We start from the raw sequence: 24,984 nt of genomic DNA on the forward strand, positions 1-24,984 counted from the left end.
CCGCACAAACTTTGAATAAATATGCTGTTATTATGTAATTCCATATTTATCTGTATGAAGTTCCGTCTTATGACACTACACTTCCCAGCATCCATTCAAAGTAAACACTACATCAGCCCCTGCTTCGGTTTCTTCCAACTGTACCAAGGAACAACAAAAAATACTAAGAGACAAGTATGTAAAATTTTGGTTAGCCCTCAGTTTCAGTGCTCAATTGTAATTTCGCAGAACGGAATACCCGCACATCATCTAGTAAACACAGGACGTGTATCCCAGACTTTGTGAAAATATATCGAAAGCACTCATGCCGACTTCCGGTTTACGCTGCGTTTCCGGCGCTAGGTGGTAGTAGCGTCACTCTCAAGCTTCTGTTAAGACTGACCCGCGCAACTCGCGTGAGAGGAGGTAGGCCTCAACTTTATATTTATCTTAATTTATATTATAACCGTCATAAACAGCGCACACTTTGCAATTACTGCACGACTTACATGCAGAGTTAGTCTGTATCCTGTAGTCTGCATGTGTGTAAACTGAAAAACGGTCATTTTTGCATCGGGTTGCGGTGCGTTAGCTTATGCTAGGCTAAGGTTATCCGCATTAGTCACATAGCGCTACTTCCAATGTGTAGTAACAAACAATTTTAAGGTGAATGTGTTGTTTTGCAATGCATTGTAAGTAAGAGTAGATATATATGCATATGTACAATGTTTATAGGTTAGACTAGGTGTAGGTTATAATTGTAAAGCACCTTTTTCTAGCACTAGCATTAGCTGGGCTGACCAGCTAACGTTACTGTAACGTTAGCTTGATTGGTGTAGGTAACACTCCCGCGCAACTCTTAACTATTTGAAAGTTAGCGGCAACGTCGACCGCTTCACCATTGTCTGTTTTACCGAATTTGCAGAACGTAAATAAAGGCACAAACGTCTGAAACACAATGAGTCTTGACGTGAAGAAATTGAAAGTCAACGAATTAAAGGAAGAGCTTCAGCGCCGCGGCCTGGACACCAAAGGCCTGAAGGCGGACCTGGTGGAGAGGCTGAGGGCTGCCCTGGAGGAGGAGGAGGCTGAGACCGACACTCCGGAGCAGAGGGAGCCGGAGGAGCAGGAGGACGAGTACGGGCAGGACTTCCAAGACAATGATGATGGGGATGATGGCCAAGAGCAACAAGGTATTCAAAGCTGACTGTTCTTTCCAATCGATTGTCTCGAGGAGTGTATTTACAAGTCACTGTCAAGTCTTTGAACATCATCCAAAGTCCAGTTTTTATGTAAACAAACCATAGCTGCCAGTATGTAGTTTTAACTTTGAAATTATTAGGTCGTAAAGAACACAAACATTTGATTAAAATTGAATTAATTATAATTAATGCATTTTATTTATTTTAGTCCTTATTAATCAAGGAGTTTTTCTTGGACAGTTACTACTGAACCTAAAATACTGTATGAAAAACTTTATTTACACTTTGGTGCCATAGGTAGGTAAATTTAAACCATTTCCATAATTATTAAGCAACGCGGGCGAGATAGGCCTGTCTAAATCACCCCAGTAGCTTAACTTTTTTTTAAATAGCCAAATGGTACATTTATTAGATTCATTGAAGCTCTCTTCTAAATTGTGATCTCTGTTTGGTAAGGCATCAAGTGGCTGTTTGGTCTAGAGGTTGTTTTGATATAACATTGTTTACTTGCCAAATATTGTGAGGAAATGAAACTGAAAGTTGAAATCAGTTGGAGGTTTCATTTCATATCAAATGTCGTAGCACAAAATACAGACTTTCAGTTTTCAGTGAGCAAGGTTAACAAATACCTCATTTCATTCGTGTAACAAAAAAATTAAAAAGTACTTAATCACATAAAATTTTGTGAAAGTAACTAACTTTAAATTACTGTAGGCCTTAACTCTGTTAAACTTTTTTTTGAGCAGCTTGAACTTTGTTTTTAAAAGTGTATATGCAACTTATTGTCATATTCACCTGCAATACTTTAAGAAGGTAAGATTAGTCTAAAACTTGAATTATATTTGATCAAATATTATGTCTGAAATTTATTAAAAAGTGTAAGATTTAAGTGCCTAAAATGCAAAAACTCACTTATTACATGTATACAGTGAATGAATTAATCATCTTAAACATGATTATTTACCATAGGTAAATAATGATTTAAAATAGATTTTTTTTTATTTTTTTATTACATTTCTGTTTTAGTAGATTCTCTAGGGAAAAAGGTAAAATTTGCAATATGCCAACTACACAGTAAGAAGAAGAAACTGGTGAATTAAAAATGCATTTTGGATGAGTGTACATTGAGGTCTTTTTCTCATTCACCTGTAGAACCAGTTGAGGATTATGGCGATGAAGATGCTGACGGTGATGGAGACGGAGATGGCGATGGTGATGTCCCGCAAGAGGATGATGAGGGCAGAGATTCAGGTGGTTATTACGAGGAAGAGGAGGCTGAAGGTGAACCGTATGAAAGTCAGCCAGCCTCAGACTCAGGTCACAGCATGCCCGACTTCACAGCAGATGTCGATATTCACAAGCCAGACATGATGTCTGAGCCGGAGGCCAAGCCTGTGCAGGAGCCAGAGGAGCCTGTGGAAGTCAAACCAGGTACATTTAATGGGTTTAAAATGTGCCTTTTATACAGTGTCAATATTTTTATGTTTATGTTGATTTTTGTTTAATCCTGCTACTTTTGGGTCAAACACAGGGGAACTATTTCTTATTAACCTAAACATAAAAGTGCAATTAAAAACAAAACCTTTGCCTAGTCTGATTCTTCAAGGCTATGTGACTGCAAAGAGATTTGTTAAATCCATTCTTCATTTTCATGAGTACACAATAGATTAGTTTATTGTAAGTTTTAGGTTTGTTATGTTGATGAATCCAGTCACAATAATATCACAAAAACATGTACAGCTACGGGACACAGTTTTCCCCTTCATGTTAACAAGATGCCTAAGATGTGGACATTAGGGGACCACAACATTAGTGTATTATTACAGAGTGGTTGTTTTTGATTTCATGTATCACATCTTTGTGTTTTTAGAAGTCAAAGTAGAAGTCAAAACGGAAGATGATAAAGAGGACACACAGCAGGATAATCACAGGACTGACCAGCAGCGTGAGCCGGAAGCATCCGCTCAGGCCGAGCAGGTGAAGGCCGAAGCTGACAGAGCTGGAAACTATGGCCGTAAGAGGCCATACGAGGAAAACCGGGGATATGGATACTATGAGCATCGTGAAGACAAAAGGTGTGATCACTATCCTAAACTGTGAAACTTTACATCTGAGGTTTTTGACTTGTCATCAGTAGAGTAATATGCACAAATGGTGAAAGTCATTGTCCTCAGCAGAGAAATACAGAAATAAGTGTTATGTGTGGCATTTTTTTGAACCTCTACATAGAGTAAAAGACATAGATTGAATCCATGATCACTTTTTGGAGGGAAACATTAAACATACAGTACATTTTGTTGGTGGAAGCTGCTATGGGCCCTGTTCACTTAACTTTGAATACAGAGCTCTGTAGATGCTGCTAGAATCTTCAAATCTCAATACCATAGTGTGCAGCTGTGCAGGCTTTCTCTTTTGAGCAAACTCATTTTACCTTTCGGGTAGATCAGTGGTCTCTCCAGAGCCAATAATATCCATCGACAACCTATGCTCATGTATTATGTGGACAGGATTCCACTTGGTGTCGCCTTTCATTAGAGCCCAAACTGATGACTGTATGTTGAAACCTTCAGGAGTTTCAGCCTTTTGATGTTGGTATGTCCACACATACAGCAACATTAAAGCAAACAAACAAAAATTGATTACCAACTTGAAAAACTGCATACTAGTTATAGTTAAAATATTTCACCACTGAGGGTAAAATTCAGAATGTGGCGTTTACTGAGAGACCAAGCTCTTGCATGTACTCCAAAGGGTTCAAGAATGGTTTCCAATTAAATTTGGGAATGTCCTTTACACACATTTTAGGTATGTTTGTAGTGACTAGAAACAGGTTTTAAATGCTTGCTCACCACACTGTGTCCTGATTGTGTACAGGTCTCGCACACCACAGCCTCCTGCTGAAGATGAAGAAGAGATAATCGATGACACGCTTGTTACCATTGATACATGTGAGTACGAATATGACATGGATCTTTTTGCTAATAATAACATGAGTATGTAGCTACAGCTGTTTGAACGGCCCATCCCAGCTCTGTTTGGACTTACTTTGTTTCTGTCCTGTTGGAAATGTGACTTAACAGTTAAACTGCAGAATTTAGAGAGATGGAGATTTATGACTGAAACATCTTCAGTTGCGTGTAAAATATTTTTATCTTTTCAGACAACTGTGATCTGCACTTCAAAGTGTCTCGAGATCGCTACAGCGGATACCCGCTCACCATCGAAGGCTTTGCGTACCTGTGGTCTGGAGCTCGAGCCACACATGGCATCACCAGCGGCCGTGTGTGTTATGAGATGAAGGTAGTTGTTGCTACCTTTTATGCTTTAGGAGTAGATACTTTGTGAGTTGTCTTTTGGTTATTTTTACATTATTTGTGTTCTTCCTGTAGATCAATGAGGAAATTCCGGTGAAACACCTGCCCAGTAGCGAGCCAGATCCACATGTGGTGAGAATCGGATGGTCCCTCAACCACTGCAGCACTCAGCTTGGTAAGATGAGCCTGGTGGTAGAAGGAGAGCTGTAACCCCAAATAGAAACAGGGAATTTATGTGTACATGTTCATGTTTTAGGTGAGGAGGCTTTCTCCTTTGGATATGGAGGAACAGGAAAGAAATCCTGTGACTGCAAGTTTGGAGACTATGGTGAGAGGTTTGGTGAAAATGACGTCATCGGCTGTTACATTGTAAGTGGAGAAAACATGATCCAATAGCTTTCAAATAGTATCAACATCAAGATGAATAAAACTCACGATGCTGTTTTCTGCTTTTTGACTGTAATACAAGGACTTTGACAGTAGTGATGAGGTGGAAATGGGCTTCACTAAGAACGGAGTGTGGCTTGGAGTGGCTTTCCGGACAACCAAGGAGGCGTTGGCAGGCCGTGCCCTGTTCCCTCACGTTCTGGTGAAGAATTGCGCTGTCGAGTTTAACTTTGGGCAGAAACGGGAGCCATATTTCCCCCCACCAGAGGGATACTCTTACATCCATAATCTTAGTATGGAACAGAAGATCAGAGGCACTAAAGGACCTGCCAACAAATCAGATTGTGAGGTAAGGAGCACTGATATGGAAGCACTGTATGTGATCAAAGAATTCACTAGGGAGAAGAAACTGTTTTAATTGACACTGAATCATCCAAATGACAGTCAGCCCAAGTGTTTATTAAACCCTATTTACATGAAAGAATTGTTCTCAGTCATTAGTGTTAAGGCTGACGTTTTGTTTGTTTCAGATCCTGATGATGGTTGGCCTGCCCGCCTGTGGAAAGACCACCTGGGCCATTAAACATGCTGAAGCTAATCCCGATAAGAAGTACAACATCCTGGGAACCAATGCTATCATGGACAAGATGAAGGTGAGTTTGAGCTTCAAGCCTCAAGGAATACTAAAATAAAGCTGCACAAGGTACAGTGTCAGCATCATCATCAAACTGCATGTGCTGTAGTCTCGTCATAGACAAGGATGTACAATATTAAATAAGGCAAATGATCTCAAACACTACCTGAAACAGGAGAAGAGCACTAAATGGAAACTTTGGCAAAAAAAAATGTTTTAAGTAAAAACTTTTTAGGTTGAGTTGATGTTGAATAAAACCAGTGCTTCGTAGCAGATAACTAAAGGTAGAAAACAATATAATGAATGATGAATATATAGAGTAAAATTAAATAAGATTGAAAAAAAGAAGTAAAACAGATCACAGAATTGTATGATGTTTTAGTTTGTGATGTAAACAAAAGTAAAATGTACATTTGGATAGTGATCATTATATTGACATTCTCTTGCCAACTCCTACAGAAAGGTACTTGTTGTGTGTAATAAGTCATGGTTTTAACTGACCTAATTTCTCTTTATAATTCTTGAAAGTACACACAGTTTTAACCCTTTTTTTGTACTTGGTGTGTTGAAACCAGTTGTATGTCATTTCCCCCAAATCAAACTTTTTAAAATTCCCAAATTTGTTTTTAGGCTTTGCAGTTAGTGTAGTTAGTGTAGTATGTTAGTACACAACATATATACATAATGCTGAATTGTTCAGACAACATAGTTTTGAAATCCCTGGTCTTGTCAGGTATCGTGATACCAAATTTCAATAATGTCATCAGTGTCAATGCATACAAATGGGTTTTGTGCATTTTCTGAATGACACAATGTTAATGGACGCCTTCAAGTCACTGTAAATACGTGTATTTTTATTGTTGTAAATGAGTGGATGAAATGAATAATGAAACTAAACATCTGTGTTAAAAGATATTTTATAATTATTTGTTTATTAAAAATCCACTAAATTCCATTGGTAGAGAAAAAAACTATTAAAGCCAGGGTTTTATATTTGTACCAGTATACAAACATTTTGAGCAGTGCCATCTATCATCACAGTAATTCTTGAAGGAAAAACTAATGCAATGCTGTTTTCTTCCCTTTATCATACAACCCTTGTAATAACTAGTCGATTGTCATCTAATCAGTGTTTGTCTTGCAGGTGATGGGTCTGCGTCGTCAGAGGAACTACGCTGGACGCTGGGATGTACTCATCCAACAGGCCACCCAGTGTCTGAACCGTCTGATTGAGATCGCCGCCCGCAAGAGACGCAACTACATCCTTGATCAGGTACTGCCCCGTCAGCCACACTCTGCTCTGATCCTCACCACAGTGAGTCAATGTGCCCTGATGATCACTCTCTCTAATGGACTATTTATTTATCTTTCAGGGAGGCTCTGTGTATTATAGAGTAGAAGAAGCTTTGATCACCCTCTTGTCACTTGCTTGTCATGTATTGTAAAAAAAAACTGATTAATGGCTCTCATAAGTGACAGAATCTTTCATGTTTTCATCCCTCAGTATATTTGCACTTGCTATTTCTTGTCATAATACAGTATTGTTTGTCTTGTGAATTGCAACAATGTACAAGTAAACCATGACTATGTAAAGATGTTGAGAAACAAGTAAGCTCTGACTGGTGAGTAAGAAAAACACCTTCTGTTGCTAATTTAATAAGACAGAGTTGATAGCTTTTTAAAAAGCTATTTTTAAGAGAGATACATGGAACTTTAGAATGTGTTTTTTAATATATTGACCCTGAAGGTAAGTAAAGACTAACCACATTTAGGTTTTCAGATCCTTGTGTTCAGCTAATGTGATAAAGGTAGGTGAGTCTGGGACTCTGGCTTTTCCGAGGCTCTGTGAGTATGTGCAGGTAGGTTATATCTGTCTGTTGTCGTCTTCACTGGGACTTGAGTGCAAATGAAGATGAGGTAAGTCCAGGTAAGTGAGGGGGGACCCGTCAGAGTAGCACCAGGGTTTTATAGTGGTGTAGGCATGTAGGTCGGAAGTGTATCTGGTGAAGTAGCTCATGTTCTGTTGATAACGCAGTCCAGAGAATCCACTAGAATAAAGACAGAGGAGAGGTTTGCAGTTTGATGTTAATATAACCTTTTTGACCTTGACTTCATAGTGATTTATAGCATTTAATGATCTAATTTCCTGAACAGTAGTCGGTGTTCCGCTGCTTTGTGTTTGCTGTGTTGAAATTAAGTATTCAGCATTAAGTTTCAAGAAAGTCAAATTAAGGATTATTACTAAAAAGGCTCATCAGAAACCTTATGATGCATTCGATAGATTAAAGTATTTGGACACAGTGAATTCAGGTGTTTCATTGCTAACAGCGCTGAGTTACAAAACAGTAGTATGTTACAAGTCTATACGGTGATGAATATCATTCCGATAAATGCAATTTCTTCTTCACTTTTACTTTCATTGTCAGTCTTCTCGAAGCTTACAAAGTACTTCAGTTTACTTAATTTCAGTCAGCATTTTCATTATAGTAGTTTTAAATCTTCTACCCCTAAGTTTCTGAACTATTTCTCATGTTCTGACCATAATGATAATTTTTAAACCCTAAGTAACTGTCTGGATTCTTCAGTTCTCACCCAGGAAGGAAAATTAGCCTTCAGACCTAAAACAAATATTGATTTGACATTTATTATGATAATTAATAACAGACATGAACATTTTTATCATATGTCAAATCAACAGGAATGTAATGTCCTACAATCTGTAAATGTGATGCATCCTAATATTTTTGTCTATATAGTGCATGTGCATGTTATTTTTAACTTGATAAGTAGTGGAGTTTAAAGTTTTATTGACAAAATGAGAGTATGCACTTTATATTGATAATTTTGACTTGTAACATACATTTCACACAGTTTGTCCAGCAGTATTTAAAAAAACTAATTGTTCATAAACTCTGCCAAGGTAGTCTTAAAGTTCTATCCAATGAAAGCCGCAAATATTACAAATTTGCACAATCAACAGGAATTTAGCTATCTTAAGAGGAAAATAGACCAATTACAGTTACTATATATGTCATACAAATGCAGATGTTTGAGTTACACATTTAAAAAATACTTGTCTGTAAAAGTTAAAATAAATTCGATCCTGATCCCTACCATTAAATATTTTATCATTAGGTGTCTCTTAGTTTAGTTGTTATGATTCACAATAAAATTCCTAAACATGCTCAACTGAACACAGACATAACTCAACAAAATTGTACATTTCTGGTCACATTACAAGTCATGTATCTACATCGTATTTATGTTTTCCAATTGGAAAAACTTGTAATGTTACAGTAGGATTAATTTAATGTATATGATATCATTCATAAAGTGATGTATTTATCAGACTTTAAACATTTAAATGCTTGATGTAGTACAAGTACAAACAAAATGTTGAGCATGGACTTATTTTTACACATTTTAATTTTTCAACGTTACTTGTGTTGCTGTTAAATTTTTCTACTTTTCAAGTTATGGTCGTCATGAAGTAAAGAAACCTATTGCTTTACTCACAGATTTTCATAGTTACTGTTGTGTAGTTTCAGGATTTGCTAATGTTAACCTGCTAATTAAGAATCACGTTAAACAGTTGACTTGCTAAATACAAGTGAAATGTAGTGTTATTTTGTCTTTTAGGTTTGATCACATGTTCAGTGGATGATGGGTTGGTTGCCGCGCTTCCACTTTTTTCCCCGTTACTCAGTCGTTGAGTTGCAGCATATTTTTATTAGCAAAACAGCATGATGCTAATGTTAATGTAATCATCTGCATGTTTGTGAATGAGTGTTGGGCTAATAATTGTTTGTTTTTTGAAGGTTGAGCTCTAAATAGTCTTTGATATCCAGTGACTTAATTACACATATCGGGTTATAGTTTTAAGTTTGGCACATGCATCATTGATGGCTTATAGTTAAACACAGAGGAGCAGAGTGTGTCTGAGCTAGAAAAATGCATGAATTGCATGTCACTTCGAATCTTTTTTTTTTAAATTGTGGTTCTCATATAGGTATAAGTGGTCGATTGTTTGGGAAAAAAACACAAACTCACACTTTCTGCATTGTTGTCGCTCACAGTAACACATTCACATCATAAACATGAAACACATGACTGCTCAAGCTAAGAAGTTAATATTTATGTTAATCGGTCTGAAAGTCGTAATGCTCCTCTGTACCTGAGCTAGTCTGAAGTCAGATTACATACTTGTTGGGTCCCCTTCTGTCTATATTGACCACTGATCGGCTCTTAGCAGCTCCTGGATGCACAGTGCTTGAGGTGAGTCCTGTGGAGTGACGAGAGGCCATTAGTACCTGAGTAAAAACCTAGACTGACATCCAAGCCAAACCTCTCTCACTTCATTATTGCAGGGTTCCAGCTTCCTTCCAGTGGAAAGCCATAACAAGTAAACAATAACAAACAAGCTTCTACTTCTTTCTTGTCACCATTGCTAGACAAATGTATATGGATCAGCAAGGAGACGAAAAATGCGTCCTTTTGAAGGTTTTCAACGCAAGGCTATTGTAATTTGTCCCACGGACGAGGATTTAAAAGAGCGAACATTAAAGCAAACCAATGAGCAGGGGAAGGATGTGCCCGATCATGCTGTTTTAGAAATGAAAGGTAGGAATGCTGTGGAAACAACAAATAAAACACCAGATCTACTTTTTTACTTTTTCTATGTGTTGTCTCTAAAATCAAACTTGGAAGATGCTCCCTCCCCCTTCCCCCCATCATAGCCTTTGGCCAGTTATCAGACCTGGACATTTTTTTAAACTAGTCCACATGAATTTGATTGTTCCTTATTTTTTGCCCTGTACCTACCACTTGCCATACAGCTTATTTCTAATGCACTGCAAACTGAGTCTGGGACCTCATTCAGGTCCATCTTATGCTCAATTGGCTCAGATGAAAAGGATGTTTGTCCAAATGACGTGTGCTTACGGCTGTTGGGAGTTAATACGTACCAACCTTTCCATCATCAGTCCTTGGTTTGCAGTGCTGTCTCCTCTTCTCACCAACCTTCTAGTTGTCCTTTTTGTCCCCCTCCCCACCTCTACTGAAGCCCCTCTCCTGTGTCTGCTTTAACAAATGTTTCCTCCAAGTTTCCCTGGAGGTAATGTTTGTCCCTTTTACCCTGCCATCTGCTTTCATCTTCTCTTAGTTTCTCTTATTTCTGCAGCATTTGTGTGGTAGTAATTATTGTTCATTTTGTCTTCCGGTGGTGTGGCTGCTCTGGTCTTCACTACAACCCCCCCTCCCCTCTCTCTCTGTTTCTCTCTCTGTCTTTTCCGTCCATCTCTTGGCTGGATGGATGGCCTGTTCTCTCTCTCCTCTGGTCACCTCTGTCACTCTCCAAGCCAACTTTACTCTCCCTGAGGCTTGCGACTTCCTGGAGGCGGTGACGTTCATAGAGCTGCAGCGCGAGGAGGCTGAAAAGCTGCTGAAGCAGTACAACGAAGATGGCCGCAAGGCAGGCCCGCCCCCTGAGAAGCGCTTTGACAACAGGCAGGGTGGGTTCCGTGGCCGCGGTGGTGGTAACTTCCAGCGGTACGATAATCGTGACGGATCCCGTGGTGGTTACCAGAACCGCAGCGGAGATGGAGGCAGTGGATACAGAGGAGGTGAGAAAGACACGACTGTATTTACACATCTGAAGAAGTGTTATCCGGATGTGTAAAAGGGTTATATTTTGCTAAACCCACTTTTATTAGTCTTAGGTTCATTTATTTGTTTATTTGGACCCTAATAGTTCAAAAAGTTAGAATATCGAACCCTCCAGGTGCTGCAAAGCTATCTTTATATTCATTTTGGCAAAAATTGAGTGGATTTCTACAACTTGTTTTAATTCCTGCTCAATTTGTTGCGTCTTTAACTAGTTATGTCATGACATTTGCACATATAAGGTCAAGACTTCAGACGAACATTTCTCAGAGTACGACAGAACTGTTTGTCAGCAGCAGCGGTTGTAGTAGAAACTGAAAATATGTCCAAACTTCGAGCCGATTACCTAAAATGTTCAGTTGTTGGTTGAACAGGACAGAGCAGCACAGTCAACAACCTGGAGGGGGCGGGGCCTGAAGTGGCTTGCGCATTTAATGGGCTAGTGCTCAAAACCACCTTTCTGGTGTCATTCCTCAGAAATAGTGTTGAAGATGGACCTGTGGAGTTGAATTAATGAAGAATTCAGACCCAAGCAGAGCATTTACAGTTTATGTAGACCACAGGGAAATGTTTGAAAATGCAGAATTCCATTTAAAAACACAAAATATCACTCCTTTAATGCAGAGGTGTTAAACATAAGGCCCATGGGCCAAAACGGGCCCACCAAAGTGTCCAATCCAATTTGCAGAGTCCAAAAGTTCAGTTGAAGATAACAATCAAGGGTCAAACCCATTTTGGTTCCAAACTCAAAATTCTAAACTTAACAATTTTATACCTGTAATTGAATGTTTTATGTCTTTTTAGAGCCGCTGTGATCTGCAAGTTGTAATGCACATGTGTGAATAATAAATTGAGGGATAATATTGTTACTATTCACATTTTTTGTGAAAGGATAGCTTATAAATGTAAACCTTTTCATAATTTAATTTTATTTTCTTGCACTAAAAGAAACAATAGGAGTTGTCATTATTTATAGGTTTTAATGTTATTTTACTGGTCTCACCCACTTGAGATCAAATTTGGCTTATATGTGGACCCTGAAATAAACTGAGTTTGACACCCATGGTTTAATTCATCAGTCACAATCATATCAAACTCACTGGAACAATAGTGACACATTTCTTTTGCAGGCTACAACCGTGGCAGCTACAACCAGAATCGCTGGGGCAGCAGCTACCGAGATGGAGGCTCTGATTCACGCAGCGGATACAACCGCAACCCGCCGGCAACAGGAACCTACAACCGCCCAGTTCCTTATGCCAAGACAGGATACAACCAGGTACATCGTAGGGCTGAGGACAAAAGGATAAAAACACATTAATTTTACAGTAGATTAATATCATTATCCTGAACACAGATTCAGATGTACATTTCTGTATGTGATGACGTTTTACTATACTGGCATCCACATTCTTGAATTTGCTTTTATTTATACACTTAAAAGCTCTGGATTTTGACTCTTTTAGTTTGATCACTTGATGTTGAATAACTAAAAAAAAACTAAATTCGACTCTAAGGAGGTTGACAATCTAGAGATAAATCTGTAAGTTATCTTCAACTCTGTAACTGTTTCATTCACACATCAACTTTTTCAACTGTCTTAATCGTTTAAATTGTCTTGTTTGGCAAGTTGTTTCACTCCTTAATGCTTTTGTTTGCTTTCTGTGGCGCTGACTCTGAAAGTTTTTTTTCTTAAATCGACATCTGGCCAAAGTTTAACAGTTGGAAAAGATTGACTTGGCAACACTGGCATATTTACAGTATTGCTTATAGATCGGCATTGTCCCTGAATGAATGAATAAATAAAGAAATAAATAAGCAGCTGACAGGAAATGGCATTACCTTGCATCGCTAATGTTAGAAAACCTGGCTGACTAGTAACATACCCGTTTTAACATCATGCAAATTGCAAAGCTCTTGTTGTCCAATTCAAAGTATCATTAAAAACAAACCCGACTAAACCGACGCCTGCTCCACCTTCAGAGCTACAGCCAGAGCTACAATCAGGGCTACAACCAGGGCAGCTACAACCAGAACTACTACAGCAACTACAGCCAGTACCCGGGCTACAGCCAGAGCTACAGCCAGACCCCGGCCACCGCACAGACGTACAACCACCACCAGCAACAGCCACAGCAACAACCGCAGGCACAGCAACCGGCACAGCAGCAACAGCAGAGCTACAACCAGCAATACCAGCAGGTAAGGACGAACAGGAGAACGTATCTGTTCACTCTACGCCCACTATCGGCAGGACTGTCATTTAAATACTTGATTATATCTCCAGTAGAGATGTGACAATATGAAAAGTTCATATCACAGTTATTGTTACCAAAATTATCACAGTTTTTGTTATTATCTTATTGTTGAAATGTGCCCAAAATGTTCAAAAAGTACTTAGACACACACTGAAATAATTGTACCAAGTTAAAAAAAAACAAAAAAAAAAAACAATTAAAATAACATGCACAATGTACTTAGTGTTGGCAGGAACATTAGAATATTAACATGTAAACATCAAACATACAAATGTGCATTAAAGATGGCACCTAATAGCCATAAGACTGAAATGCACTTTGCACAAATTGTAGATAAGAACCGAAGGGAGGTTGCACATGTGGACTGACCTGTTTCAGTTCTACTTATTCAATCAGTAGGCCTACTCGGTGTAGAAAAAACCCTTCATGCGCTGATCTTCCAGTTACCTCAGAAAGGTGCAGTGTCACGTAAAATATTTACCCCCGTATTATTTTTATACTTCTGTTGTTTTTGCACATGCAGACTACGTGAGTAAATTTGGCGCAGCGTGTTGGTTTTACACATGTATTATTGTTATCCCCGTTAACTGTGTTTTGAAAATCCAAATAAAGTGAAATTTACTAGAGTAAATGATAAATGGGGCAAATTTAGTTTGTCACATTTCACTACTGGATGTTTACATCGAAAGAATGCGGTTGTGCCTGCCCGACTTTGGAGCATGCACATAATTCTTAGGGGGTAAAAAAAGAAAAAAAAAAAGAATACGGGGGTGCCATAAATTAATAGGAAACACATAGGAGTCTGGGCCCCATGAATATGTCTGTTTATGGACTAAACTGTTGCTGTTTTTGCACTATACTGTATTTTCTTTTTACATTTTTCTTTTTTTTTTTTTTTTTTTTTTATCATTGCTGTTGAATTTATCATGGTACCCTCATTAGATGCGAGAAGGATCACACTTTAGTCTTTTCAAAGTTTTCTAGATTATGAAAATCACTTTGAATGATCTTATGATGTGGAGAACCCTATTGAGAAAAAAAAAAGTCTGTAAAAAAAATTCCCTACCCCCATTCCCTAGTTTGTTTTAATTACCTATTTAATTTCATTTATTTTATTGCAAATCCAACAGTGGTGATTTGTGTTTTTTTTTTTTTCTTTTTTATTAAATTTTTTTTGTGTTTTGTTTTATTCTGTCTTTTCTTTCAATGGTGGATGGGAAGGGATATTGGCTTATTATAGTTCATTCGTAGAAGTCGTTTAGGTTAGAATAAAATTGTTCTCAAAATATATTGTGTAAAGACAACTGTCTATTGCCGCGTTTCCACGACATGGAACCAGCTCAACTCGACTCGGTATTCCTGCAGACCGTTTCCATTACAAGATACTACCGACTTTACAGTACCTGGTCGTCATAGTGATGTGGCGCATTACTTCTGTGTTGTCTGCTCAGAGAGTTGCTGATAAACTTGTTCGTTGCATGTTGTCTCGTCTGAATTTTTACGTCGGCCACCAAAGACTGAATCTCCTTGGCCGACCATAGTGTAGTTTTGGGCTGTTATCATGTGAATTTATGTACCGCTGTATTTAGTCAGGGTTCCTGCAGAGTCTTAAAAAGTCTTAAAAGTATTGAATTTACAAATCTGCTTTTAATACCTTAAAAAGTCTTTAAAAGTATTGAATTGTATATGGTAGGTCTTAAGTTATGTTGCCATAAACGTATTCTCTGTGCTGTGTTTAAATGTGTTGTTAAAAGTCCAAGCTGCAAAGAATGTATTGTTAGTCTACATAGTTCCACTTGTTCCAACCTGTCAATTTATATTGAAATTAGGAACCAGTTACTGCTAACTTTGCAATCTTTGGTGAGAAATGACTTGGAACGGAGGGAATCAAGGCTTTGGGGTAAATAAGTAAATTTTCCTAAATTCTAGAAGTCACAAATTTTTGCCACGATGGTGATGAAATGGGCATTAAATTCTGTTCTAAATAGTCTTGAAAAGGTCTTAAAAAGTCTTGAATTTAACTTGTAGAAACCTGTAGGAACCCTGTTACTGTCCACTTCCGCATCTGTTTTTTTGTAAAACGGCGGGTCACAAAGAAAACTCTCTGACCAATCAGTGGTCTGCAGTGTTTACACGTCACAGTTTAGTATCTGGTCCCCAGTCCTGGAACCTCAGCGGAGATGATACCAAAAAAGTAGTACCGGGTACCAGATTCCAGGTCCTTTTTTGTAATGGAAACGCAAAAAGGCCGAGTCGATTCGAGTCGAGCTGATACCACGCAGTGGAAACGGGGCATATTACCTTTCAACTAAAACACTTGGAAATTTTGTACATGTTAGATATTACCATGTGTATGAAAATCCAACAAAAAGATTTATTAAAAAAAAAACAACAAAATACTCAGTGTTGAAAATTGCCTCCTCTTTCCTCTGTTTTCCTTCAGTATGCTCAGCAGTGGCAGCAGTACTACCAGAACCAGAACCAGTGGAACCAGTACTACAGCCAGTACGGCAGCTACCCGGGACAGGGCAGCCAGGGCTCCTCCTCCGGCACCCAGTAGCTCCGCCCACACCACCACTACCTGCACCCACCCGCGTCCTGACCCCCGACCTCCGCAGCTGATCCGTTTTTGTACAGCCCGCCCACCTGCCACGCCCCGCCCCATCCCGCCCCTCCCTGCCCCTCCCCTCAGCCCGGTTCTAACACAGTAGCCTTCATCCCTCACCGATCAACGTCCACGCAAACTGTAAACAGATCGATGTCTCTTCATTTTGTTTGTTTGTTTTTTACTGAATGAAGTCTTACTCTAAGCAGTGACCGTGCGGTGGTAGACGATAGGTATCAGAACATTTAATGAATGTTATCTATTATGCATTAAATGTGGACGTGTGGACGCAGAGTCCACGTTTCTACAGGTTGAAGATGTATATTTCTAGGATGCATAGTGTGAAAACAGACAAGGCAGGAAATATACAGCAAAGCCGAAAACCCCTTCTGCTTGTTTTGAGAAGCTTAACAGAACAAATGCATGCTTTTTACCTCCATGACCCCCCCCCCCCCCGTCAGCTCCTTTTCATTTACCGAGTGAGCACATTTTATTTACTTTGAGTAGAATTCAGACATGGAGCTTTTTTATAGGTGTTGATACTGTAGTATTTAATCCGATCTTTGATTGAGGAGCAGATTTTGCCACTCGTTGAGTAGTCGTACGTGCAGTTTCGTTTCTTTTTTTTTTATTCTTTGTGATTGCTGTTTTGAGTCCAGTAGTTGAATCCTGTCAAACCCATTTTTTTCTACCTGAAAATTGAGATCTAATTATGACCAGTTACCCAAGCTGTCTTGTCTTTCTACAATAAATGCAATTGTATACGCCTGTGGAAGTTCATCTCATGCTTTGTTTTGTTTCCTGAATTCGCATACTTTGACTCAGCGCTGGTGTGTTTTATCTGGGTTTTTTTTCCCCACAGTATTTTTATTGGTATTCAAGTTTATAATGAAAGGTAAACAAAGTAAATATACATAAAGAACATGAATCATAACACACACCCATTCACACCAGGTAGACTTGTACCTAATGATATATATATATAAATAACACATTCCTTTGAGCATGTATACATAAACATAGAAATAAAAAATATAAGTCATAATAAAAAAATAATCCAAATTTGTAAAGCACTTCAAAACAAAGTGCTGTACAGAAGAATAATTAAAACCGAAATAGAATAAAATACAGAATAGATTTAAAGACAGAACTGTACAAAAAAGAAAACAGTGCTGTACAGAAGAATAAATAAAACCCAAATAAAAGAATAAAACTAATAATTTGGATGTTTCTATTTTCCAGATACCTTAATGTTCATATAAGGTTCTCATAATTGTACACATTCCTTCATTTTTCCCTTTGGTAATAGAAGTCAGTGTTTCCAGTTCGATGCACTCTGATATTTTTATTGTTTTTTATGGACAAATGACAAAACATAAGCAGAGATAAGAAACCACAAGTCCACAATCTGAACTTTAAAAATCTAGTCAGGGCAGGAAATAAACTTTTTTATACTTACCTGATAATTATGAGATCAGTATTTGTTGAATTATCACTTAAGCTGAAGTTGTAACAGGGAAAAAAATGTTCAGATAATCAGAATTAACTTTGTCATTGTACAGAGGTCAACAAAAGGAAGGGGAAGAAAACATGCAGTGAAATATATTGAAAGAAAACGTACATTTAAATATACTAAAATACAATAGTGTATAATACTAAAACTACATTTTTGCTAATTTGCAGTCAATACATCTGACGGTATTAACAATAGATGAAATGTTAGTTTACAGGGTTCATGGAATCAGGGACATTACTGTTTATAGATTAAAAATGATGAAAGAAGGTGGGTTTTAAAGTCAAATTTCAGTGAAATAAATATGACATTACTTAAGTAACAGTAAAAAATTAAATCTACAGTTGATTTTCTCCAATATGAACATAAAAGTCATCGTAAAGCTGGTGTTTTACTAAAAATCTCAACATTTTGTCACCTTTTTATGCCCTGAATAAAAAGTCTGTAGTGAAATTCTCAAAAGCCTGTAGGTTTTAGAGAAAGGGTGTTCGGAATAAGAAGAGAAAATTCAAAACAGAGCTGAAAAGTTCATATTTTTACCTGAAGGGCTTATATGGTTTTATTTTTTACAACTGGATAAAAACTATGCATTTTGTATAACTTTGATACAGTACGATTCCTAGAATGGGACTTGTTAACTTGATAGTTTTGGGCAGGGGTGTCAAACATGCAGCCCGGGGGTCCAATCCGGCCCGCGGGATGAATCTGCAAAAATTCCACTTAAGATATTAACAATCAAGGATGTCAGTCGTTTTTTTTCAGGTTCCACATACAGACCAATGGGATCTCAGCTAAAATAATAATAACATAATAACCGATAAATAATGACTCCAGATGTTCTTAGTTTAATGTGAAAAACATAATATTACATTACAATAAGGACAACTCCAAATTTTTCTCTTTGTTTTAGTGTAAAAACTTTCATTAAATGATGAAAATATTAACATTTACAAACTATCCTTTAACAATAAAATGCGAAAAACTTGACATTTTGAAAGTGAAATTTTAACATTATTCTTCCTGTTATTAAATATTTTGTGCCTTTTTAGATCCAATCCATAATATATATGCATGTTTAAATGGTAAGTTAATGTGTAATATTGTTAAAATTGCACTTTTTTTTGTCAAGAAATTTCAGGTTTTTTTCAGGTTACTCACATCATTTTTGTTTGGATAGTTTGCAAATGTACATATTTTTTTTTATTTAATTTTGATTGCACTAAAACAAAGAGAAACATTTGGAGTCGTCATTATTTACAGGTTATTATGCTATTGTTTTACTGGTCCGGCCCACTGGAGATCAATTTGGGTTTAATGTGGCCCCTGAAAGAAAATGAGTTTAACACCCCTAGTTTTGGGCATATTTTAAATGTTTCTGAATGTTCTTAAATCAATGCCACTACCTGGATGAAGTAAGATATGATTTTTTTTTTTTTTTTCTGTATATTGTCTATTTCCAGGGAGGTATTCACTTAAGCCTTTTTTCAGCTTCTATCCTCTCCTGCACAATGGTGTTACTTGTATGTAAATTGTTTTTAATTTTTTTTTCTTGTTGTTTGTGATTTGCAAATCTATAAAATAAAAATAAAATAAAATGAATAAATTCCCAGTATTAAAGGTCTTCAACACCTGGAAGATCAACCTGAGGTTTGTGTTTTTTTCATCGTCCACAGTCGAAGCCAAAAGCTCCCGCAGTGACAGACTCTTTGCATAAATGTCATTTTTAAATCAAATATAAAGTGATATTTGTTTTTCACAGTCGTGGGTTAGATCTCGGTCTTTCTGTGTAGTTTCCACGTTCTCCCTGTGTCTGTGTGGGTTCTGTCAGGTTCTCCTTTTGACTGTTTTCTTGAAATAATCACATGACACATCTTGATTTCCCATTCCATTTATTTCGATGGTTTTTCAAATGTGAGAGAGCTTATTTTGGTTAAAGTTCTGTCTTGATTTGCAGTTAATACTCACCTGTTCTGTTCTGTTCTGTTCACTGTGAGTTCTGTTAAAGGGCCTCCTCGCTCCTGCCTGTCTCATCCAGCGGGATGGACCCCCCATGTGTCCACCCTACTGCATCCTTGCAGACTAGAACTACATCTGCAAATGGACGTCCATCAGTCCTGGTGCATCTATAGCCTGTCCGTCCATGGGAGTGGGTCTCTCCTTCACTGTGGTTCTCCCCGAGGTTTCTCCCTTTTCCCACTGGGTTTTGAGTTTTTCCTTGCCGAGAAGGAGGGTCTAAGGACGGGGGATGCCCTGGACACTACTCATTTTCTTGCTGTTTATTTGACTGTTGTTTACTCCAGCTGACTCTGTAAAGCCCTTTGAGATAACCTTGTTGTGATATTGGGCTATACAAATAAAGTTGAATTGAATTGAAATTGAATTAAAGAACCTGAGGGGGAGGAGAGAGAGTGACTGGATGGAACAGACCATGAGAGGAAACAGAATGAGGGGATTTCTCTTCCCAGAAATAATGTCTAATTTTTTTTTTTTAACAAATATATGGGTAGGACTCTCTAGAGCACAGGTGTCAAACTCCAGTCCTTGAGGGCCAGTATCCTGCATGTTTTAGAAGTTTCCCTCTTCCAGCACACCTGACGGTCGTTATCAGGCTTCTGCAGAGTTGGATGATAGGCTTATCATTTGAATCAGGTGTGTTGGAAGAGGGAAACATCTAAAACATGCAGGATACCGGCCCTCGAGGATCTGAGTTTGACACCTGTGCTCTAGAGGGAGATTCAGGAGAGGTGGGTCACTCTGCTCCAGAGCAGAAGTCCGACCCACGTATTTGTTCCAACCATTCACTGAACCAGCCCATTCTGAGGAGCACAACTCCTCTTCCAGGTAGATGATACTTAGTGGAATCACCTGGGATCAGTGAACAGGCAGAACCAGTACATGAAAGGACTCTGACTATGGAGCTGGGCTCATCCACCTCTGACAGTCGCCACCTTGGACTCACAGATGCAGAGTTTGGTTTTCAGGGAGATGGTCCTGGACCTCCAGACTGGCTTCAGTTGAACAGTTACGGCTTTGACCTTTCCTGTTCGGACCTCCACAGCCTTGGTTGACCCTCCATCATTGCTGACAACACTCCAAAGGTAGGTGAATTCCCCCACTGTCTTTATTTTATTTTACCAGGCAAGTTAGTTGAGAGGGACAACACGGTGCAGTACAGCAAGAAGGTCCTGGGTTCAATTCCAACACCAGTTGATGGGGGTGGGACCTTTCTGTGTGTTTGTGTGGGTTCTCTCCTTGTACTCCAGCTTCCTCCCACCCTCCAAAGACATGCACTGACACAGTAGGTTAATCCAGTGTTTTTCAGCCTTGGGGTCGGGACCCCACATGGGGTCGCCTGGAATTCAAATAGGGTTGCCTGAAATTTCTAGTAATTGACAAAAATGTAAAAATAAATAAATAAATAAATAAATAAATTAGCAACTAATAGGAAATATATGGTGAACTGAGAGAGACAATCATAATCCATAAAAGACATGCCAAACTCTGAAGCTGAAACTGAAGCACTGTGGTTCTGTTTATCTGTCAAATGTTCATTGTGGTCGGTTTCAGACGCTGCAGCTCTTTCATAATTCATAGTTATAATATACATTATATAGCCTAAATGTCGTCTAAAATTCTGTTTATTTGCAACATAGTATAGCAAACTATTACACGATCATAACAAATTAATTTTAGCAAAATAAAAAAAGTGTGTGTTTTGAATGTCTGGGGTCGCCAGAAATTTGTGATGTTAAAATGGGGTCACGAGCCAAAAAAAGTTGGGAACCACTGGGTTAATCTAAATGGCCCAGTGTACCCCGCCTTCACCCATAAGTAACTGGGATAGGCTCCAGCGACCCCCGTGACCTTAGTGAGAATAAAGCCTGTTCAGAAAATGAATGAATAGTCAGCTGAGAACTGAGTCTCCTTTTCAATAATAACCTGGCATACGAGTACTTAGAGTATATGAACAGATATTTTCCACCTCTATTTTCAATAATGTCGTACACACCAGATCATTTTCGGAAAAGTTTTCATCAAACTCATTTTAGTTCAGGGGCCACATTCAGCCCAATATGACCTCAAATGTTCTGGACTACTAAAGTAATAGAAAAAAAGCCTTTAAGTATTGACAATTCTAATTTGTTCTCTTTTAGTGCAAAAAATTTAATTGTAAAAATTATAAAATGTCTACATTTACAAACATTCCTTTTGCAAAAAAAAATGAATAACCTGAAATTTCTTAAGAAAAATGCATGTAATTTTAACAATATTACACCTCAACTTATTTATATATGTGCATTACAGATGAATGGATCTCTAAAGGCACAATATATTCAATAACAGGCAGAATACTGATAAAATTTTTCAGTTTGGAATTTGGAGTTACCATTAATTCCAGGTTATTTTGCTAGTATTTTACTGGTCTGACCCACTTGTGATCAAATTGGGTAAAATGAGTTTGACACCATTGGCTGTTAATGTTTTCAGTGTAAATTCTGCATTTTGAAAATTCCTCCCACGGGCTGGATTGGAATCTGTGGTGGGCTGGTTTTGGCCCAGGAGCCGCACGTTTGACAGCAGAGGACTGTCCATCTGTTTGTTTGTCTGTCTGTCTGTTAGCAAGATAACTCAAAAAGTTATGGAAGGATTTTGATGAAATTTTCAGGAAATGTTCATACTGGCACAAGGAACAAATGATTACATTTTGGTGGTGATGGGGGGGGTGGGGGGGCTGATCTACCTTGGCGAAGGTCTGTGCTCTGAGTGCTTTTCCAGTGTTGTAAATTTGACAGCAGTGTTGTCAAAAACAGCCTCCAGACTGCAGATGGTGTTCATTTCAGACCCTGGGTGTGTTTTGTGTAATGCATCAGACGCTGCAGCATCAGGGATCCAGTCTGTGTAGGTTTTCATAGATGACTTTATGATCGGAGGTTGTTTAGCACCAAAGAACCAAAGGAAACACAGTGAGTGTCCATAAATTACAGTGAAGAAAGATGCCTAAACAATAAGCCAAACTAATAAGGCACACAAACATACGATGGAAAACACATCATTTTACACATGAAGGAGTCCGTTTGTCACCGCCAGCACTCTGAATCAGTGAATCAGTCCAACACCAGTGTCAGGCCTGGTCAGACACGGCGCCGTCTGCAGGTTTAGTCCGTGGTTGTTAAGGGGGCGGAGTCAGGCTCAGTCGGGCTCTCGGCTCTTGTCTTTGTAGAGATGAAGCTCCTCCATCTTCTCCTGCAGGAAGGAAACGGGCATGGAGCATCCACGGCTTCTCTGAGGCAACGTGTTCATCTGGAAAACACAGAAAAACATCAGATGGTCATTTCGTTAGAGAGAGTTTTATATTTTTGGTGATTTAGTATAAAATATTGAACATCATATGATTGAGAGGAACCTTCTGAGAACTGTTGTCGTGACTTTCAGATGAATTTTTATATATTTACCATTTCCTAAATTATTTATCACCATTTATTATACTACCATCCTCTGTGTTTTTCATTTTTTCAGTGAAAATCCTGTTTTCCTTTAATTTAATTCACTAATCATAGATAGATAGATCTATAGATAGAGAGTTACTATGTGTAATATACATCAGCTTTCCTAATCTGTTTACTATCTGTTATTGACATTATTAGGACTCTAAACAGATGTAACTTTATCATTAAGGAAGTAAAAGTAATGTGTTTTGTTGTATAAATGTGAGATGGGGGTGGGATTTAATAAGTTTTCTTCTTCCCACTTCTTTTTGAGCAGTACATATTGAATTTATTTTGTTATTACTAGTGTACATGGAAATTGCTATATTGTCTTGATCATCTTTATTTATTAATGTATTTGCTCTGATATTGGTTCTTTGTACACCTAAAATGTTTGGGTTTTTTTTCTTCTGCTTGAAAAAAATGAATGAATGAATGAATGAATCATGTAGATGCTCATAAAAGCTCAGAGTAAATTCAAAGGTTATTATATCAAAACAGAGAAAACTGAAGAAAAAGTATAATTTTCAGCAAAATGTATCAAACTGAACATAAAAACGAGCATCTACATCCACTGTCATCGATCCAACTCCATGGGTTTTACTGGTGAATCAATGTTGTAGAAGATGACAGTGTTTCCACGGTAACTAGAAAGCCTCTGAACGTCCAAATGGGTCATATCTGATGACCGTGAGAAGATGTCAAACTGCATTTTACACCAATTATTTACACGTATTGATAGGATTAGTGGATCAGAAGTTATTAAATATTTTAGATCAGGAGATGCTTTTGGTCGTCAGTGGCTGTTTAAGTCACAAAAACAAACAAAAAATACCCCAATTATTTTCTTAAATAATATTGCGTGAAACATAACTTGAGGGGAAAGGACTTCATTTAAATTGATCTAAATTTAATGTTCTGATTTGGAGAGAGCTGCAGAAGTGTAGATGCGGATGTGTATTGTATTATTTTTGCGTATTTTCAGCCCTGGTTTTAACTCCTGCAGTTTTAAGAGACACTGATCTAAAAAGATGATCAGTAAAAACAGGTCCACAACCCTTTAGTTCTGGTAAAAGCAGCGGTCGTGTGTACTTTTCTCTTCACCTTGATCCCCTTCATGTCTCACCTTTCTGTCTGACGACCCATGAACCAGGAGGTGGTGATGATTCCCCCTCTTGTCCTTCTTCTCTGGCGTCCACACTCCGGGATCTGTCTGAGTGGATCGGTCGGACAGCGTCGACTCGCTGGTGTTATTTTTCCAAAGCGGAGATCCCTTGTTGTGTTCGGAGTCGTTACTTTGGGGGAAAACAAAGGTGTCCTCCTCTGAACCTGACAGGGGACAGAGGACGTCAGTGAGCCAGGTTTAAGGTGGTTTAATGGTCATGTTTGGTGTTCTGGGTGGAGGACGTACTCCAGCTGTTGCCTTTAGTTCTGGAGTCAGGGGCCGGGGTGCAGGGGCAGGATCCGGTGGTGTTTTTGTGTTTCTTTAGGCACTCGATTCCCACCAGGTCTCTGCAGTGTCTGTGACAGTTTATCCCACAGTCTGAGAGACACAGAAAATGTTAAGATGGAACAAAAAGCTCTTGGATGGTCATTTCACTTAAATTACAAAAGAACAGTCTGAACTAATAAATCAGCAGCAGCATCTTTTTCATTTCTACAGCAGGTCCAGATCTCACACTGACAGATCAGGTCCTGTACAAAAGTCTTGGTTCACCTTTATATTTGGGCGGAGTCAAGGGAAGGTTAACATCTGGTCAAAAAAAATGTAATTACAATAATCTACACCAAACTTTTATTTTTGGGTAGGTAATTACTTATATTTTCAGAAAAGTGTATTTTGAAAAGAGAAAAAATTTGTGGAAAAAATTTGAGGAGTTTTATGAGTGTGAATGTTCAGAAAGTGACAAAGTTTTCTGTCGTCATTCTGGGTTCATTTTATAAA

The 24,984-nt window shown here is 38.3% G+C and overlaps 2 protein-coding genes across 2 annotated transcripts in view; one reads left to right on the forward strand and one right to left on the reverse strand.

Moving 5' to 3' along the window:
- The first annotated feature begins 309 nt into the window (after positions 1–309).
- Positions 310–16,132, forward strand: hnrnpul1 (heterogeneous nuclear ribonucleoprotein U-like 1). Its single transcript, XM_030151486.1, has 16 exons — positions 310–405; positions 905–1,172; positions 2,334–2,612; positions 3,052–3,256; positions 4,056–4,129; positions 4,342–4,481; positions 4,571–4,670; positions 4,752–4,864; positions 4,965–5,231; positions 5,413–5,535; positions 6,661–6,789; positions 9,968–10,136; positions 10,874–11,137; positions 12,308–12,456; positions 13,161–13,379; positions 15,879–16,132. The coding sequence occupies exons 2-16, from the start codon at positions 938–940 to the stop codon at positions 15,993–15,995; spliced, it is 2,583 nt and encodes an 860-aa protein (XP_030007346.1). The 5' UTR covers positions 310–405; positions 905–937; the 3' UTR covers positions 15,996–16,132.
- Positions 16,133–22,451: 6,319 nt separating this feature from the next.
- rasgrp4 (RAS guanyl releasing protein 4) overlaps positions 22,452–24,984 on the reverse strand; it is a 34,982-nt gene continuing 32,449 nt past the window's right edge. Inside the window, exons 14-16 of the mRNA XM_030152945.1 lie at positions 24,451–24,582; positions 24,166–24,368; positions 22,452–22,854 (exon numbers count right to left, since the gene is read on the reverse strand). Coding sequence (XP_030008805.1) covers positions 22,744–22,854; positions 24,166–24,368; positions 24,451–24,582 — 446 coding nt within the window. The 3' untranslated portion in view covers positions 22,452–22,743. The remainder of the gene's footprint in view (positions 22,855–24,165; positions 24,369–24,450; positions 24,583–24,984) is intronic.

The sequence above is a fragment of the Sphaeramia orbicularis genome, chromosome 13 (genome assembly GCF_902148855.1).
Source record: "Sphaeramia orbicularis chromosome 13, fSphaOr1.1, whole genome shotgun sequence".
Classification (NCBI taxonomy): Eukaryota; Metazoa; Chordata; class Actinopteri; order Kurtiformes; family Apogonidae; genus Sphaeramia; species Sphaeramia orbicularis.

Bases quoted from the DNA above. Each gene is read 5' to 3' on its own strand.
- hnrnpul1 (XM_030151486.1), top strand. From the start codon at position 938: ATGAGTCTTGACGTGAAGAAATTGAAAGTCAACGAATTAAAGGAAGAG. The intron at 2,613-3,051 runs GTACATTTAATG...TTGTGTTTTTAG, and splicing joins GCCTGTGGAAGTCAAACCAG to AAGTCAAAGTAGAAGTCAAA. The intron at 13,380-15,878 runs GTAAGGACGAAC...GTTTTCCTTCAG, and splicing joins ACAACCAGCAATACCAGCAG to TATGCTCAGCAGTGGCAGCA.